Genomic DNA, 15,716 nt, shown 5'->3' on the forward strand with positions numbered 1-15,716 from the left:
TAATTTAATGCCATCTTATTCAGTTTACAAATCGGGCAAAGGGTAATTCTATTGCACAAAATAAACTGACAATTGAAAAGCTTGGACCTTGCAAGTACTCCATGGCTGTGATGGTGCAGTTAGAATGCAGTAGTGCAGGCTACTTCTGCTATCTGCTGACTGCCAGCAGTTCGATTCTCTCCGGCTCAAAGTTGACTAAGCCTTCCAAATGAGGACCCAGATTGTTGGCAGCAATATGCTGACTCTGTAAACTGCCGAAAGAGGGCTGTAAAGCACTACGAAGCAGCATATAAGTCTAAGTGCTATTGCTATTCGGCAGATTCCTTTTTTTCTTTTCTTTACAGCACTTTCTCATTCTAATTGGACTCAACTCCCTTCAGTTGAAGATCTTTGAACTTTCAACTTTTGGTGATTTTTGAAGTGTTTAAGAATGAGGGTCTCATTGTTTGGCCTTGCAGATGCCCTGATACTTCTACTCCTTTTTGGCTTGTTGTTTTTTTTCTTTTTGTGTTGTGTTTTTTTGACTACTTCTGTTTTATGTTTGGCCTTTTTGGTGGTAGATACAATGGGGAAGAAGAGCGGGGGGGGGCAAATATTTCTCATTGCCCTCCCTTAAGACACCCCCTTTTCTTTCCCAAAGGGGATCAATGCTGAAAATTTGGGATTTGATCAAATTTTGATGGTATGCTCTCAGAATTGCCCACTTTATAATATCTTATAATAAAAGAATATTTGCAGCATTGTACTTTTTTATATTTCTGGGCTGTACATGTTTTCATCCCATTATATGATTAACTTAGCATCCTTTTTCCATGTTTCATATCTTTGTGCAAGATGACTTAGTTGAGTGAATAACAATATTTTTAAAGGCACTCTGGAAGTCTTGGAGTGGTCTTGATTTGAATCAGAATAGAGCTGGAAGGGACCTTAGAGGTCTTCTAGTCCAACCCCCCTGCTCAAGCAGGAGATCCTATACCCATGATGGCGAACCTATGCCACATGTGCCAGAGGTGGGATGCAGAGCTATTTCTCTGGGCACACAAGCTGTCGTCCATTGCTCTTTCGGATTCTGGCACACTGGCCAGCTTGCCTGTTGCACATGGGGTGCCAGGCAGCTGCTCTTCCAGTGCACACATGTGCACTGGCCAGCTGGTCTTTACACGCACATGTGCATCAGAAACAAAAAGACCAAATAGCATGCCAGAAACTGGAAGAGCAGCTGCCCTGCACATGCATGCGTATACGGCTGCTTTTATGGTTTCCGACATGCTGTGCATGCGTGAACTCCCATTTCGGCACTCGGTGCTGAAAAGGTTCATCAACACTATACCATTCCAGATAGGTGGCTGTCTAGTCTTTTCTTAAAAATCTCAAGTGATGAAGCCTCTACAACTTTGGAAGGCAAGCTGTTCCGCTGGTTAATTGTCCTCACTGTTTAATTCCAGGTTGCTTCTCTCCTTGTTAGTTTCCATCCAAGGAGAAATGTGTTCAACTGGGTTGGCTGTCTCTATTCCATTTCACATTTAATGCCTCACTTCTAACCACAACCATTGTATTTAGATTGACAAAATTTGAGCAGATTCTACCTACTTTCAAAACAAAACAAAACAATTGACATTGATTCATTTGAAAAATCTTGAAGACCTCTCTCTTCTGGACCTCAGAAATTATTTAAATCCAAAGGAAGTTTGGATTTAAAACTTCTTTAAAAGTCTGCATTTTAGACACTTTAGATCTTCCACTTGACTAGAGGATAACTGTCCTCTAATCCTTTAAAGTATCCTGAGAGAAATGTAGAAGCATTACTTGAGCTTCCGTATTGCAAAATAGTTTCATACTCAAAGGCTGTTTTTCAGTGGTTGGTACACTGTGAATACTGCATTAATTCTTGGTTTTTAATAGAACGTTTATGTCTGATGTTTTACTTTATTTATTTTTTAGTTTATTCAATCCTCACCCCCTGTCCTTGGATTGTGATATTTTAGTTCATCTCATTCTTCCAGTGGAAAATAGAAATCGCTTAGAGGAGTTTTCAAACTTTTTCATGTTTTGGAATCAATTAAAAAAAAATTCCCAAAGCCCCTGATCAAGAGGGAGTGCCTAGTGATGGAAACCAGCTGTATTTGAATGTTTTGAATGAATTTCAAGAACAAATTGGAATTGTGGTTATATATACATTTTCTGATATTTTGAAATTCATCTCTATTTCTGAAATTGTTGACGTGGTTGAAATATAGCTTACTTCTTTTAGAAATCAGGAAATATACAGGAGATTGTCCAAGGTAATATTGTTATTTATTCATTTATATCCTGCTTTTATTATTTTTTTATAAATAACTCAAGTGTGTGAAGCTAATATTCCTTCCTCTGCCTATTATCCTCTACAATGATTTTCCCATCATGAATTTTGGAACATAACCTATCAAGTGGTGGTGGACATTTAAAAAAAAATCCTTAAGTTACTCAATCCTGAAAAATAATTATTTTTAACAGTGTGGCTCTTTGCAATTGTTTTAAAATTATATGAAAATAATCTTAAAATTTAAAAGTCAAATTTGGAAAAAAATCTAGATTCATTCTTAATTTTGGGATGTTATAATTAAGATTAAGTTTAATAAGATCATCAGCTTCTTGGTGATGTTATAGTTCCAGTCAGTGTTTTAAACTGCTTGTAGTGCATGTACACAGCAGAACTTCTAAATAGAATTGTTCAGCTATTTCAAAACATTTGAGATTAGTACAGCGTGAAGTAATTTAAAACTAGTGTACATCAATTAATTTAAATTACAGAGCTCTTCATATGTCTAGAAAGCCACATAGAGCCAATTTTAAAATTTTTAAATGAACCAATAAATTCAAATGGTGTTAGAATTCATAGGTGTGAATAATATAAATCAGTTGTAAAGGCATGAGAGCAAATAGCTAATAATTTGAATTCTTTTTATGAAATTTACTGAAAATAACCTTAAAGAAAGAGTAATATAATGTAATTAATAATGAAATGAGAATGCATAATGGAAATCAACAATGTTTACCCATATGTTTTGTTGTGGCATTTAAATATTAAGTTTGGATTTTATTTGGGGAATGCTTAGAAATTAATAATCTTGTTTATTTCCTTTCTCCCTAGCATTATATATATTTATGGCATGGTTGAGGAAACAAGGGCCAATTACTAACTGTGAAAATATCTTTTACCAATGAGGAAAAAAAAGTCTAAATGGTTCACATGATTTAAAGCTTTAGTGGAAATTTACTCATGTATTTAGTTTAGTTCGGTTTATTGTCATTGAACCTCATATAGATTTGGGTAATGATATGCCAGTATTGGTAATATTGCTAATATTTAGTAATGCTACTAAAATAATGGTGGAAGTGGGGAAAGAATTACGATTTTGCAAAGGAAAATGCACCATATTTGTGAATCCAGTTAGGGTACAGTCTTTGGTGGCAAATGTAATTGTGACTCTTCTGCCATAGATTACAATCATGATAGCAAAACAGTAACTTTTAGAGGGAACTTTTCGCAGAACCTTCATTGATGTTTCAAAATCGCTCCATTAATGAAGCACAGAAGTTCCGTTTCTACATAAAGCCAAGCCCCAACTGCCTTATTATAGAATCCACTTTACCTTTCATTTATATAAGTATATCAGCTGTCTTCCCTTTGGATCTGAAATAACCGAACAATATGCTGTTGGAATGATTGTTAGTTTCTTTTGACTTGCAGCTAGAAAAAAATGACTTCCAGTCTGGACAGTAGGTGCTAAAAGAAAAGTACCGTCAATGACGCCATTCAACTCTGCGTGGCAAAAGCTTAATGCTGGTTCATTGCCGGGAGAATATTTGGATTGTGAGTCCTGTCTTGTCGGCAAATTCAGAGCAGTGGAACTGCAGGAGACTGAAAAGAGGCCCCTTTCAAGAGCTCCTTTCTTGAAGCTCTACCTTTCTTTTAGACAGTTGTCATTATCTTTGTCTAAAGGTCACGGCCAAATTGAATAAAAAAGAAAGCTGTGTGTTCCTGTCGCTGCACAAAGGCAGTATTGACTTTCCTAATCCAGTTTGCCGAGGGGTGAGAGAATTAAATTAGATATCTAAGCACAGAAATTGAGAGCCTTTGAAAACAAAGATAAGGAGACAGGCTGTATTTGCCTCCCCCCTCTCTTCTCCCCCCCCCCCTTTCCCTGGGAAGCACTAGGCTCACAATTTTGCAGGTGTGTCATCTGATCCATGGCTTGCATCGATCAAAACTGTGCCAATGCATATTTAATTAGCAAGGGGACCCTGGATGCATTATGGCCATCATCCATATATTGAATGGACTGTCAGACTTTTTGAATGCTTCCCAAACCCCCTCTTGCTTTGTTGTTTGGGGAGCTTCTGCATTTTGTCTGAGCGGCCAAAAGTTTCTTTGTTTTTAGTTGCTGATGCATACAACACCACTGAGGAGAATACAAACAAGTGAAGTCCTGAAGTGTTTATTTTGTCTAATGGGAAGGGAGGAGGGGTGAAGATTGAAAACCTGGGCTTTAATTCCTTTGGGTAACAGATTTTTTTCAAATGAAAAAAAAAACCACAGTTAAATGGGATTTTAGACTATTATATGCAAGATAAAGCATTTTATGACAGCTTTAATTAAATCATGAATTAATGCCACTGCTGCACTTTTCCCTTGTAGTAAAGCAAAGCTAAAGAACTTTTTAAAGTAAACATTGAAGTGTATTAAATGATGGGAACAAATCTTTCCTCTACACACACAGAGTCTGTGGGACACAGATCCCCCCCACACACACACACACAAACCAATAACCCAGGGCCAATTCATTTAATGCTAAAATCAAGTAAGTAAACCCTGAGCCCCATTTTATAGAGATTTTTTTTTTTTTTTGGCGTTCTGCTCATTATTGTCCTCATGTATCGATTCATACATCATGGGTTGCAATAAGGATTCCCCCGTGCACAAAAGCTACTCCAGAGTTTCTGGGAACTCCTTTTTACAAGGCGATTCAGACAAAGTATTGCTTGCTAAACAGATGTAATACACAAAGTCTGCTCAGAATAAAGGGCAGCAGACTGTGCACATGTTTTGGTTCCATTCAAGCTCATCCGCGCAGTCTAGCTAGTTGTTTTTGCTCATTTGCTTAGGAGCTGGCTTAGCACAGTTTTCCCCGGTAAAGTAAGGAGGAGCGTGAGACTGGAAGAGAAGGGGGGGAGTGTAAGGCCACAAAGGTTTGCTGCAGGGACTCCTGGGAAGTATATTTGCATACATCTTCTCACAAAGGCTGACTGCTTCCTGGCTTAGACAGAGTGTTGCCTGATAAACAGACTTAACACACAAATGTCTGTCTGGAATAAACAACAGCAAGCTTTGATTTACATTTCTATTATCAAAGATAATCTCTTTCACAGTGTATGGGAATTAAAAAACCTGTCACAAAAATGAGTCTGGAATTGCTGTGATTGTACTACTGTGTTGAACTCCCTCCCCCACCGAGGAACTGATGTAGAGGGAACAAAAAAAAAATAAAAAATTAGGAGTTAAAGATAGCAATAAAGAATCCTGGCCCAAACAGTGGAATAGAGGCATATCTCTAATGCAAAAATAAATCAAGTAAGTAAGTAAATAAATAAATAAACAAATAAGTAAGTAAAATAAATAAATAAATCTGGCCTACATTAATAGATGATAAGCAAAGGAATCTCTCATAGACATCATTGATTTGCACCTTGGTGGAAGGATAACACTTTAGAAGGATGTAATGATTAACTTCAATGGGATCCATAAGTCTCATAGAACATAATTCCAAACTTTTCAGCACTTTGTGCTACAACTGTCCTCAACCCATCTGCAATGGCTATGGACGATAGTCTCATCCATCTGGAGGATAATGGTTTTGAAAAGGCTCCTAGAAGTGGATCAAACAGGAAGTATGAATGATGTGATTATCCAACAATATCCCCATTTCCAGAGAAAGAAAAGGGTTGCCGTATTTATCTTCAGTCAATTTATCGACCTTCCACCAGTACCAATATTCTCAGGGTGATCCACAGCAATAAGAAATAAACCATTAATATCAAACAAGCGTTTAAAAGTTCAGACAGTGGATAGGGCTGCCAACATTATAAACTTGATAGTGTTTCACAGGCATATACTCTGTTCCAAATATAAAAAAGGGGTTTCATCTTTAAAAGCAGACTTATAAAGGTTACAGTTTCTCATATCTAAATTATTTGTAGCAAAATAATGACTAAATTTATTTCAGAAAAAGAGTCAAGAGGCTTTATGTTCAGGCAACTTTCTGTGGTTTTAAAGAGGGATAAAGTTTCAGGATTTTGAAATAACACTACTGTGCCTATGACAGTCAAGAAAATCTGTCTAAAGGCTACTTAGTTTCAGAAAATCTGAAATGCTTCACCAAAAATAAAATGTTTGACACATTTTATCGTAGAAAATATATGATTCAAAATCAATTTTTGCAGAGATTATATATCGCTGCTAGTACACTCACCAGTGATCTCAGGAACACAACTTCTATGAAACAACACATATAACTCTTGACTAATTTGTTCCATAATATCCCTATTTCAGCCTCCAAAATATTTTAAGAGCGCACCATCAAATCTTGCTAGGATTAGATTTCTGTATAAAAATATTGTTATTCTTCACTATAATGCCTCTAGCTCCATCTGTAGTAAGTTATGTTGGGCACAAGAAGCAATACCACTTAGACTTATATACAATCCATTTTTAAATTGCTTTTCGTGGGCCAGCCATGAGTCTAACTTTCTTTCATTGAAATTAATGAACTGCAAACCCTTTTTTAGCCTAATTACATCACGTGAACCCTGCTGTTTTGTAGTTATTTGTGTTTTTAATACTATTTGACCAATGTGAAAACTGATTTGAAAGAGATTAATATGCAATATTTAAATTATTATGTAATGTCCAGTGCTTTAATTTTTTCCAAATGGTATAATGTAGCTTTTGCTAGTTTTTCTTTCTTTCTATATAGAATTGAAAATTAACTGTACATTTTATCTAGAGCTTTTTGCATCTGAAACTTTTTTTACTTTTATTATTTACCTGTTATTATGTATCCATCTTTTTAAACCACATTGTTACATGCATACAAAGGGTATCAAATGCAGGATATTGTATATAATATGTGGTGAATGTGGATACATTTTAGATATAATGGAAATTATAGCCCTTCTATCAGTAAATCTGTTATGCTATGGAATGTTTCAGAGTTGAGTAGGCAAATTTCCAACAGCTTGATGGATTTTCTCTCATTTCTCTCCTCTTACCCCAAATCTGCTCCTAACAGTTATGGTACCCTATAGAGCAGATTTCAATGGTGGTCAGTGCCAGCCTTCCTGTTGTCAAGGAAAAGTGGAGGAAACCAATATAAGCCTACTAGAGTACATCACTGGTGGGATGCTAATGTATGTGAGTGTCTCCTGCTCTCAGGTAGCCTTACTCCATTCCTTTGGATGCAATACTTGCTTGCTTCCCATCCTAAAGGTGGCTCACAATGATAGATTTTAAGGATGGTTCGGGAGAAGAGACTTATTTATTTATTTGTTGTTGATGTTGTTGTTAGTTGCGAAGTCATGTCTGACCCATCACAGCCCCATGGATAACATTCCTCCAGGCCTTCCTGTCCTCTACCATCCTCTGGAGTCCATTTAAGCTCACGCCGACTGCTCCATCCATCCACCTCATTCTCTGTCATCCCCTTCTTCTATTGCCCTCAATCTTTCCCAGTATTATGCTCTTCTCCAGTGAGCCTTATTTATAACACTTATGATATTAATTCCATCCTTAGAGTCTTGAAACCTACTGTACCATTTCTTTTCTAATAACCAGGAGTCTTTAGATATGAGATGGGAGGCATACGTGCATGTCAACAGTCTAACGCAGGACTATAACATAGCAGAAAAGTCCCCTTGGTTAACTTTTAATCCATCTCTAGAAGTTCCATTTCTTAGTTCTAAATGAAGGAGAGAGAAAATTCAGCCTAGCTAGATATTCTGATTCCTGCACTGCCACATAGCATATACATAATTATAATAGTGTCACCCCAAAAAAACAAACACCTGAAAAAATATTGCAATAATAGGTAGCAAAATATTAAACAAGGAAAGCGAAAGGCCTAGGCAAAGATACAACTACCTGAATTGTTGCTCCCAATAATGGCACCACAATTAGGACTCCTTTCAAGGATCTTAAAAATCAGATTAGTACATGCCAGTATTAATATTCGAGTATCAAAGCATTTTTGGCTTTCTAACTCAAAAATAAAATAATAAAATACATTCAAAAGCAAACAAACAACCAGTACAGATCATAGAAAATAAGCATAATATTTTCCAAGCTTTCTTAGGTTTTCTGAAGGTTCTTTATTTACTTCTGAAAAGCAACAGAGAGGAAAAGATGCAAAGTAATGGATTATTGTGCTGTGCATTCCTGTCAAGAAAAGGATTTCTAGTGACAAGCTGGATATGGGACTATTCCTTAAGCTCCATCTGGAAAATGCAATCCCTTCAGTTTCCTCACTTTCTGTACTTGGGAATTACTTACACTGCTCTCTTGTTGTCAAGATTAAGTTTTTGTTCACTGGCTCTCATCCAGTTCATTTCCTTCCCCTGGTGTTATCTCACTTAGTTGAGATTTGAGAGATATAGCTGGGTGTCTTCTGCATATTGTGGTCAGTGTGATCAAAAGCAGCTGAAATTGGGGGGGGGGGATGACATGCTAAAGATAACATGTAGTCTTTGTATGACTTCTGTCCGTGTAAAAGCAAGCATTTCCTGTTATAATTCTATTCTTCTTTAAGAGAGACAATGAAGTTCTTGTTTCAATGAAGTTCTTGTTTAATTTTCTGAGTCCTGTATCCGGTAAGCTTTCCATGATATGGTATCAGCAGTCAGATTTTAAATCTGTGCCTTTCTAACATGAAAAAAGGAAATCCTTTCTCATGTTATAAACACAGACATTAGATTGTTCTAAGAAAAATGCATTACATAGTGGAAAATATCAGAATCCAGAGAACTTGTTATTGTGATTATTTTTTTAAGATGAAAATATAGCAAAGAAACGTTTCTTAAGCTATGTGTTATATACAGACACATTCACAAACACAAACCCTGAGCATTGTCACTGACGATCCTACTACTATTTCCTGAAATTTGTGTTTTTGCAAAGAGGATTTTTGGCAATCATTACAGCTTAAATGAAATATCAAAATAGGATGAATGTTGAACCAGCTATTAAGAGTTTCTTTTTAAATATCTTATTCTGGAGAAGGATAAAATACGCCATTGTAAGCAGTTTCATACAAACCATTAGGTATACAGTGTACTAAATACATGGAAAAATTAAGTGGATTACTTGTTTATTAATTCATTCTATTTATGTTGCCTGATTCCAAAATGAGAATCTGTGTAGCTCACAATAACACAACAGAATAAAATAAATGTAATAAGAAGAAACTCAAAACAAAAATCATAGTAGAAAACAAGAAAAACAATAAGATGGTAAACCTGGCAACAATTCAAACATCCCACAACATTGAGTGGGAGACTCCAGCCACCCTATCCTAAGGCCTGGGAAAATAGCCAGGTCTTTATGATACTCTGGAATGCCAACAAGGAGAATCCCAGCATCATGGTTTTTTTAAAAAATCTTATTTTTTTTAGAGGGCAAGTGCTGAAACAGGAGGCATACTTCCTGAGTTCTTATATAGATGATAATATTTGATTAATGGAACTATCCTTTTGACTCAAATTGACCAGGCAGATACTGTATATGGCAGATAGACAGTCCCTCAAATAACTGTGCTGTATTTTAGGTGGGACTTATGAAGTCATAATCAGCTTTTGAATTGCACTGAAGCAAGCTAGCAACTTGTCGAGCTCTCAAAGCATTGGCGTCCTCTGGACATACTCAAGTATACCCATCATTGCCCACAACTGGGCCAATTGAATCTTTCAAGTGATCCTCAAGGACAGGGCCATGTAAAAGTATATTGCAATAATTAAACCACGAGGCATGGGTAGCCACCCATGGGTAGCCACCCATCTGAAGAGCTTCATGATCCAGAAGAAGGCATAACAGATATCATTTTTTTGCTGTTGTTGATGTTGTCTGACCCATCGCAACCTCATGGATAACGTTCCTCCATCCCCTGGAGTTCATTTACATCAAACTCTGCCTTAATGGAGTTTAATCAATCCAGTGACTTTTGGGGAAAGTCTGCTCATGTTCTTCCTGAGTCTAAAGTTACAGGGAAATGGAAAGACACTGAACTTCCCCACACTTTGAAACTATTGCTAATAATAATAATGTATTACATTTATATACACATTTATATTTAATAATAACGATATAATCAATACAATACCAAAAGATGGGGGATTGTTTAGAAAAGAGCAACAAAGATGATTAGGGGAGCGGAGGCCAAACCGTACAATGAACAGTTGGCAGAAATTGGGTATGAGAAAGAGAAGGTCTAGGGCTGACATAATATCAATCTTCCAATATTTTATGGGCTGTCCCAAAGGATGGGGTCAATCTATTTTCCAAAGCATATGAGGGCAGAACAGAAAGTAACAGATGGAAGCTTAACCAATAGAGATCCAACTCAGAATTAAGGATAAATTTATGTCAGCGAGAATAATCATTGGAACAGCTTGTGGGTGCTTCATTACTGGAATTCTGTCTGAAAATGGTATGGGGTCTCCTTCTTGATGAGGGGGTTGGGCTAGAAGACTGCCAAGCTTCCTTCCAACTCTGTTATTCTGTATTGTGTGTACACTACCTGGCTCCTATTATTCTGGATATATTTATTGTAAAGCACTCTTCTTTGTGTCACTTAGAAAATCATTGAGCACAGTTTTATTTCACCAACCCTTCAGTCCCTGTTAAACATTGGCATTCAGCTTGGGGGAGCATTTGTATATGATTGTTGTCTTTAAATATTTTAATGTATCATAGTCTGCTGAGATTATTCTTGGTTCGAAGCCCTGCTCAGCTGTCAAAGATATTTTCACTTTTTTCCCCTTTCCCTTTAAAAATCCGCCGCTTTCTTATTCTTTCATAAAAATTCTTAAAATACCGTCCTGGGGTACCTTTTAATTAATTGTTGTACCAAGTTGTCCCAGTTCTTACGTTGTACACCTCTTTTTTGTTCTCCTGCACAAATCTTAGTCCAGCTAAGTCCTCCTCTTCAGGGTGGCCATTTTAGACCACCGTTCAGTCATCTTTGGGGGGGGGAAAATTGCCTAGCCCAGGGAAGGGGGATGCGGCTCCCCTTGACCTGGCTGGCGGCTTCCCCTTAAAATCAGTAAATATTTTGTTATTTTTTAAAAAACCAAATACAATGAAACTGAATCATAACGAGGCTTTATACCTTTATCCCCCATTTCATCCCAGTTTGCATTACGGGTTGGATATACACATACTCTACACCAGGAGTCACCAAGCCTGGTCCGTGGCCTGCCAGCAAGCGGGTTGCGCAAACAAGTGAAGCCCCATCAGTGGGATGCAGGCAGCATATAAAACCATGCCCCATCCATCCACGGAAAAACCTCTCTCCACAGAAATGGTTCTTGGTGCCAAAAAGTTGAGGGTCACTGCTCTACATTATCCAGAAGTCATCTTTTTATTTAGCCAATTGCTCTTTGACAAAGCAAGAGGCAGGTAGTTAGATTTAATTTGGGAAATTGGTCTCTTCCCCTGCACACCCTTTATTGGTCTGCATCAAGCTCAAATGTTCTGTGGTTACTTTTAACTTTAAAAAAAGGTGGGGGGAGCTAGCTATTATATTAGCTACATTTTAAAAAAAAAGATTTCCCTGCTTCTAGGACAAAGAAAAAAATATTGCCCTCATTTAATTTTTCTAGCTTTTTTTTTTCAGATTAAAATTCACTAAGAAGGATCTATAAATTAAAATGGTTTATTCTGTATTTTTATAGAGGCATAGGTAATTCATATAAATATGAAAAATAATATTTTAATGGCAAGTAGTTAGCATTTTAATGAATTTTGATAGCATTAGAATATCTCCTCCTAGGGAGATGGGCAGTTAAGAAATATAAATTTAAAAAAAATAAAAATATTAGAAATGTTTTATATATATTAAAACGTCATTGGAATACAAAGCCCAGGTCCTCACTGGTAATATAAAAGTAGTCTTTGAGCTCTGATTATAATGGAGCCTGCCTGTTACAGTCATAAGTTGTGATGGTTGTAAAGCAAGTCACCACATGGCTGGACCCATTTTTACAACCTTTTTTTCCGGTTGGTTGTAAAGCGAACACTGCCATCATTCAACACAACTGTTGTTTGCTATGGGGCATTTTTGCCAAACACCAGAAGTAAATGGTTTTGACAAAGATGTCATAAGTCACATGACCAATGCAAATGGCCATATGTGCGGACCAGTTGCCAAGTGGCCGAATGGTGGAGACTATGGTGGAGGGTCTGACTGTTGGAACTTTAGAAGCAGGTTGTAATTACTTTTTGGAGGGGATCTATTATAACTTTGACAGTTGAGGACTTACACCTGTATAGGCTTTGAAGTCTTAAATGATGAATTTTGGCTTAGGATTAAAAAAAAATCCTGTAAAAATTAAACATTAATGTAAATCACCCTCTTGCCTCCTGTGTGGGCTATTTTGTTTTTTGTTTTTTAAGTTTTGTCTATTAAAAATGCCTCAGATTATAAAACTGGCTACTTTTCCACAGTCAGTTCTTATAATTTTGGACCATATTTATGTCTTTTAGATTCAAGTCAGTCAGAAAGTCCCAGCCAGCCAAGCGAAGCTGATATTAAGGACCAGCCTGAAAATGGTGAGTTTTGCCAAGCTTACGTCAATTCAGTCTGTATGGTTTTTTTTTAGGGAATTTCAACCAAGACCCTCAGGAGATGCCTTAGACATGCCCATTTTCTTTCAAATAGGGCAGGGCTGGGGAACCGTGTCCCATTTTGAAGTTGAAGTCCACAAGTCATAAAAGGGCCATAGTTCCTCACCCTTGAAATAACGCCTGGGTAGTTCTGAGCAGGCTGTTTATTTGAAGCTGCAAACAATGCGTGTGGGTACAAGTTTCCCACTTTTCCCACTTTTCTTTTTCATTGAGAAAGAAAATGAAGAATTGAAAGGATAATGGAACAGATCGGAAGAATTTGTATTCCCTTGAATTTAGATTCAAGTTAAGTTCTAAAGAACAGTATCATGATTCATTTGATCACTGTGATTCAAGTAGGCAACAGAGTTGGATGGGAGCATACCTAGTTAGTCTGGATTGTGTTTATTTTCTGCCTGGAAGTGGAGACTGCAAGGTGGGGAACAGGACACAGGAAATCAGAGTGTCATTTTGGAATGGAGTCATTCCTATTAAGCAGATCTGCTCCAGTTCTTAAGGAGGGACAGATTCAGCAGTGTTCACCTTGTCTGTTGGAGTATAGACTATCTAGGGAGATTAATACCTTTACCAATATAAATCATTGAAACATTCATTAGTGATATGCCTAATCAGCATTTGCAGGGCCATGCCTCATGGTGTTAAAGACATAAGAACATTTCTTAGTATTTGCAGAGCCACACCGCCATACCACATTAAAAAAAAATGAAAGGAAAAATGTTACCTTAAAATTCTTAGTTATTGCTGAAAGAACAAATAATTCTGAAATTAAGGCCTTTAATACTTGGCCTTGAAGTATAGCATACAATTTCTTAGCTATAGCTCGCTTACTGTTAATCAGATTTTTTTTTCATTTTACTGATGTTGGTTAGGTGAGAAACAGTTAAAAAGAAATACAAAGTCCACCAACATTCTAAACAGTTATGATTTGGCAATAAAATGTTGATAATACATAGCTTTTAATAAAAAAAAGTGCACACATTTTTCAAAGAATTGGTTATATTTACATGTAAACTTGAAAAGGGTACAGTATTCATTAGCCCAGCTGTTCTCCTGTGCTTGCTGATTTAATTGGGTATTAAAAAGGAGTTGTTTCCTTGAATATCTTCAGTATTCAAATCAAACATCTTGATAACTCCAAAGCATTTCCTAACTGTCTTCAAAAATAAAAGGTACCTTGTTTTTCCTAATAGTAAAAAATATCAAACAATTTCTTACATAGAATCTTTCTGATAATTGCACTGAGTTTGTTAAAGTGGCATAATTAGTCAATTATAGACTTATTTATTTATAAAGATAAGGTTAGACAGTATGTCTAAGTTGATAATTCAAAGGAATATCTGAAAAAACAGAAGAATGATCAAGTAAAATCTAAGTGGGTCTAAATCATAGCACAAAACTTATTTCAGTGGAATTTAAATTTGTGCTTCAGTGTCTTTCTTGGTATCAATGTAGTTTACAATATGTTTAACTTTGGATAGATGGAACTTTTCAAAGTAGGCTATATAGAGTTCAAATACATTAAACCTGGTTCTAGTTTTGCAATAATAGAAAAGTGAAAAAAAATGACACTCCCATTCCTCAAATGCTAGATAGAAGAAATTGAGTAAGCAGCCTAGAAAAAGTGTACTCAACGAGAAAGAATAAAGATGGAAAAATATACTGTACAGGGATAACCTCCATTTTCACTACAAGTATATGCAGAATTATCCATTGTAAATACAGACTAGAATCATGAAGATGGTTGTTTTGGTGGGAAAGAGTTAAAAAAAATTATCTGCCAATAGAAGTTTTTCAGTTCAGGACAAATCTTCTTTTCCCATTAGTACATGACCCCTTTAGTTTCTTTAGATGAAGAGAAGATTTTGTGTTATATGTTCTATTTCAAGACTTGTACTTAACATTTAGACGTGATATCAAAGAGTTGTTTACATAATAACAGAGTTGGAAGGATCCTGGAAGGTTAGCTAATCTAACCCCATACTCCAGCAGGAGATCCTGCAGGAGATTCCAGACAACTGGCTGTCCAATATTTTCTTGAAAACTCCATGGAGCACCCATAACTACTGGTTAATTGTTCTCACTGTCCGGAAATTTCTCTTTAGTTCCAGTTTGGTGCTCTCCTTGGTTGGTTTCCATCCATTGCTTCTTGTTTTGCCTTCAGGTTCTTGGAGAATAGGTTGACCCCCTTTTCTTTGTAGCAGCCCCTCAAGAATTTTGCATATATTTAAATGTTTACATATATAAATATGTTACAGATTTGGATTATGTAGAAAGCCAGTAGTTTAGATCCTCATATAATGCCATTACTTTGAAACTGACATTAAAACTAGGCTATTGTAATAATGTAATAATAAAACTGAGAATGGAATAAATAAAGCCATATCTAGCATTAATTTGCCTTTACTGAGAACCCAGTATATCAGTAAAGAAGAAGACATGTAGAAAGGTTGCTAATCTAAGCAGTAATTTTAAAAGGTGTTAAAAGGTGTTGATATTAATTCCCATGAAATAAAGTGCATTATATATCATCCTTTCTAAATTACTTTACAAGTGGGAGCTATTAGCTTTTTGTCCAATCTTTTTAATTTTAGGAGATTTGTTTCCCAGGAGTGGCCTGTTAAATTAATTCTGTGTTTTGCACTAGATAAGGGAACAAAATTTGCTTATAGCAGATTAATAAAAGTGCTAGTAGGAGGAACAATAATTTATTACATTATATACCATCCCAGCAACTCTAAACTTTACAGAAATCTAGTCTGGGGGAAAATGGGTAGATCCAAATGCT

At 36.3% G+C, this 15,716-nt stretch overlaps 1 protein-coding gene across 12 annotated transcripts in view; it reads left to right on the top strand.

Annotated features, from left to right (window-relative positions):
• NFIA (nuclear factor I A) overlaps window positions 1-15,716 on the top strand; it is a 479,105-nt gene that overhangs the window by 334,085 nt on the left and 129,304 nt on the right. For 8 of the 12 annotated variants that reach the window (XM_087960371.1, XM_087960370.1, XM_087960368.1 and 5 more), the window contains exon 3: window positions 12,791-12,856. The exons of the other annotated variants lie outside the window; for them this stretch is intronic. In XM_087960371.1, the coding sequence (XP_087816497.1) occupies window positions 12,791-12,856 (66 nt within the window). The remainder of the gene's footprint in view (window positions 1-12,790; window positions 12,857-15,716) is intronic. 12 annotated transcript variants of the gene reach the window in all.

This window comes from Notechis scutatus, chromosome 3 (assembly GCF_049901735.1).
Source record: "Notechis scutatus isolate UNSWTSFEM ecotype Mainland chromosome 3, rNotScu1.2, whole genome shotgun sequence".
Classification (NCBI taxonomy): Eukaryota; Metazoa; Chordata; class Lepidosauria; order Squamata; family Elapidae; genus Notechis; species Notechis scutatus.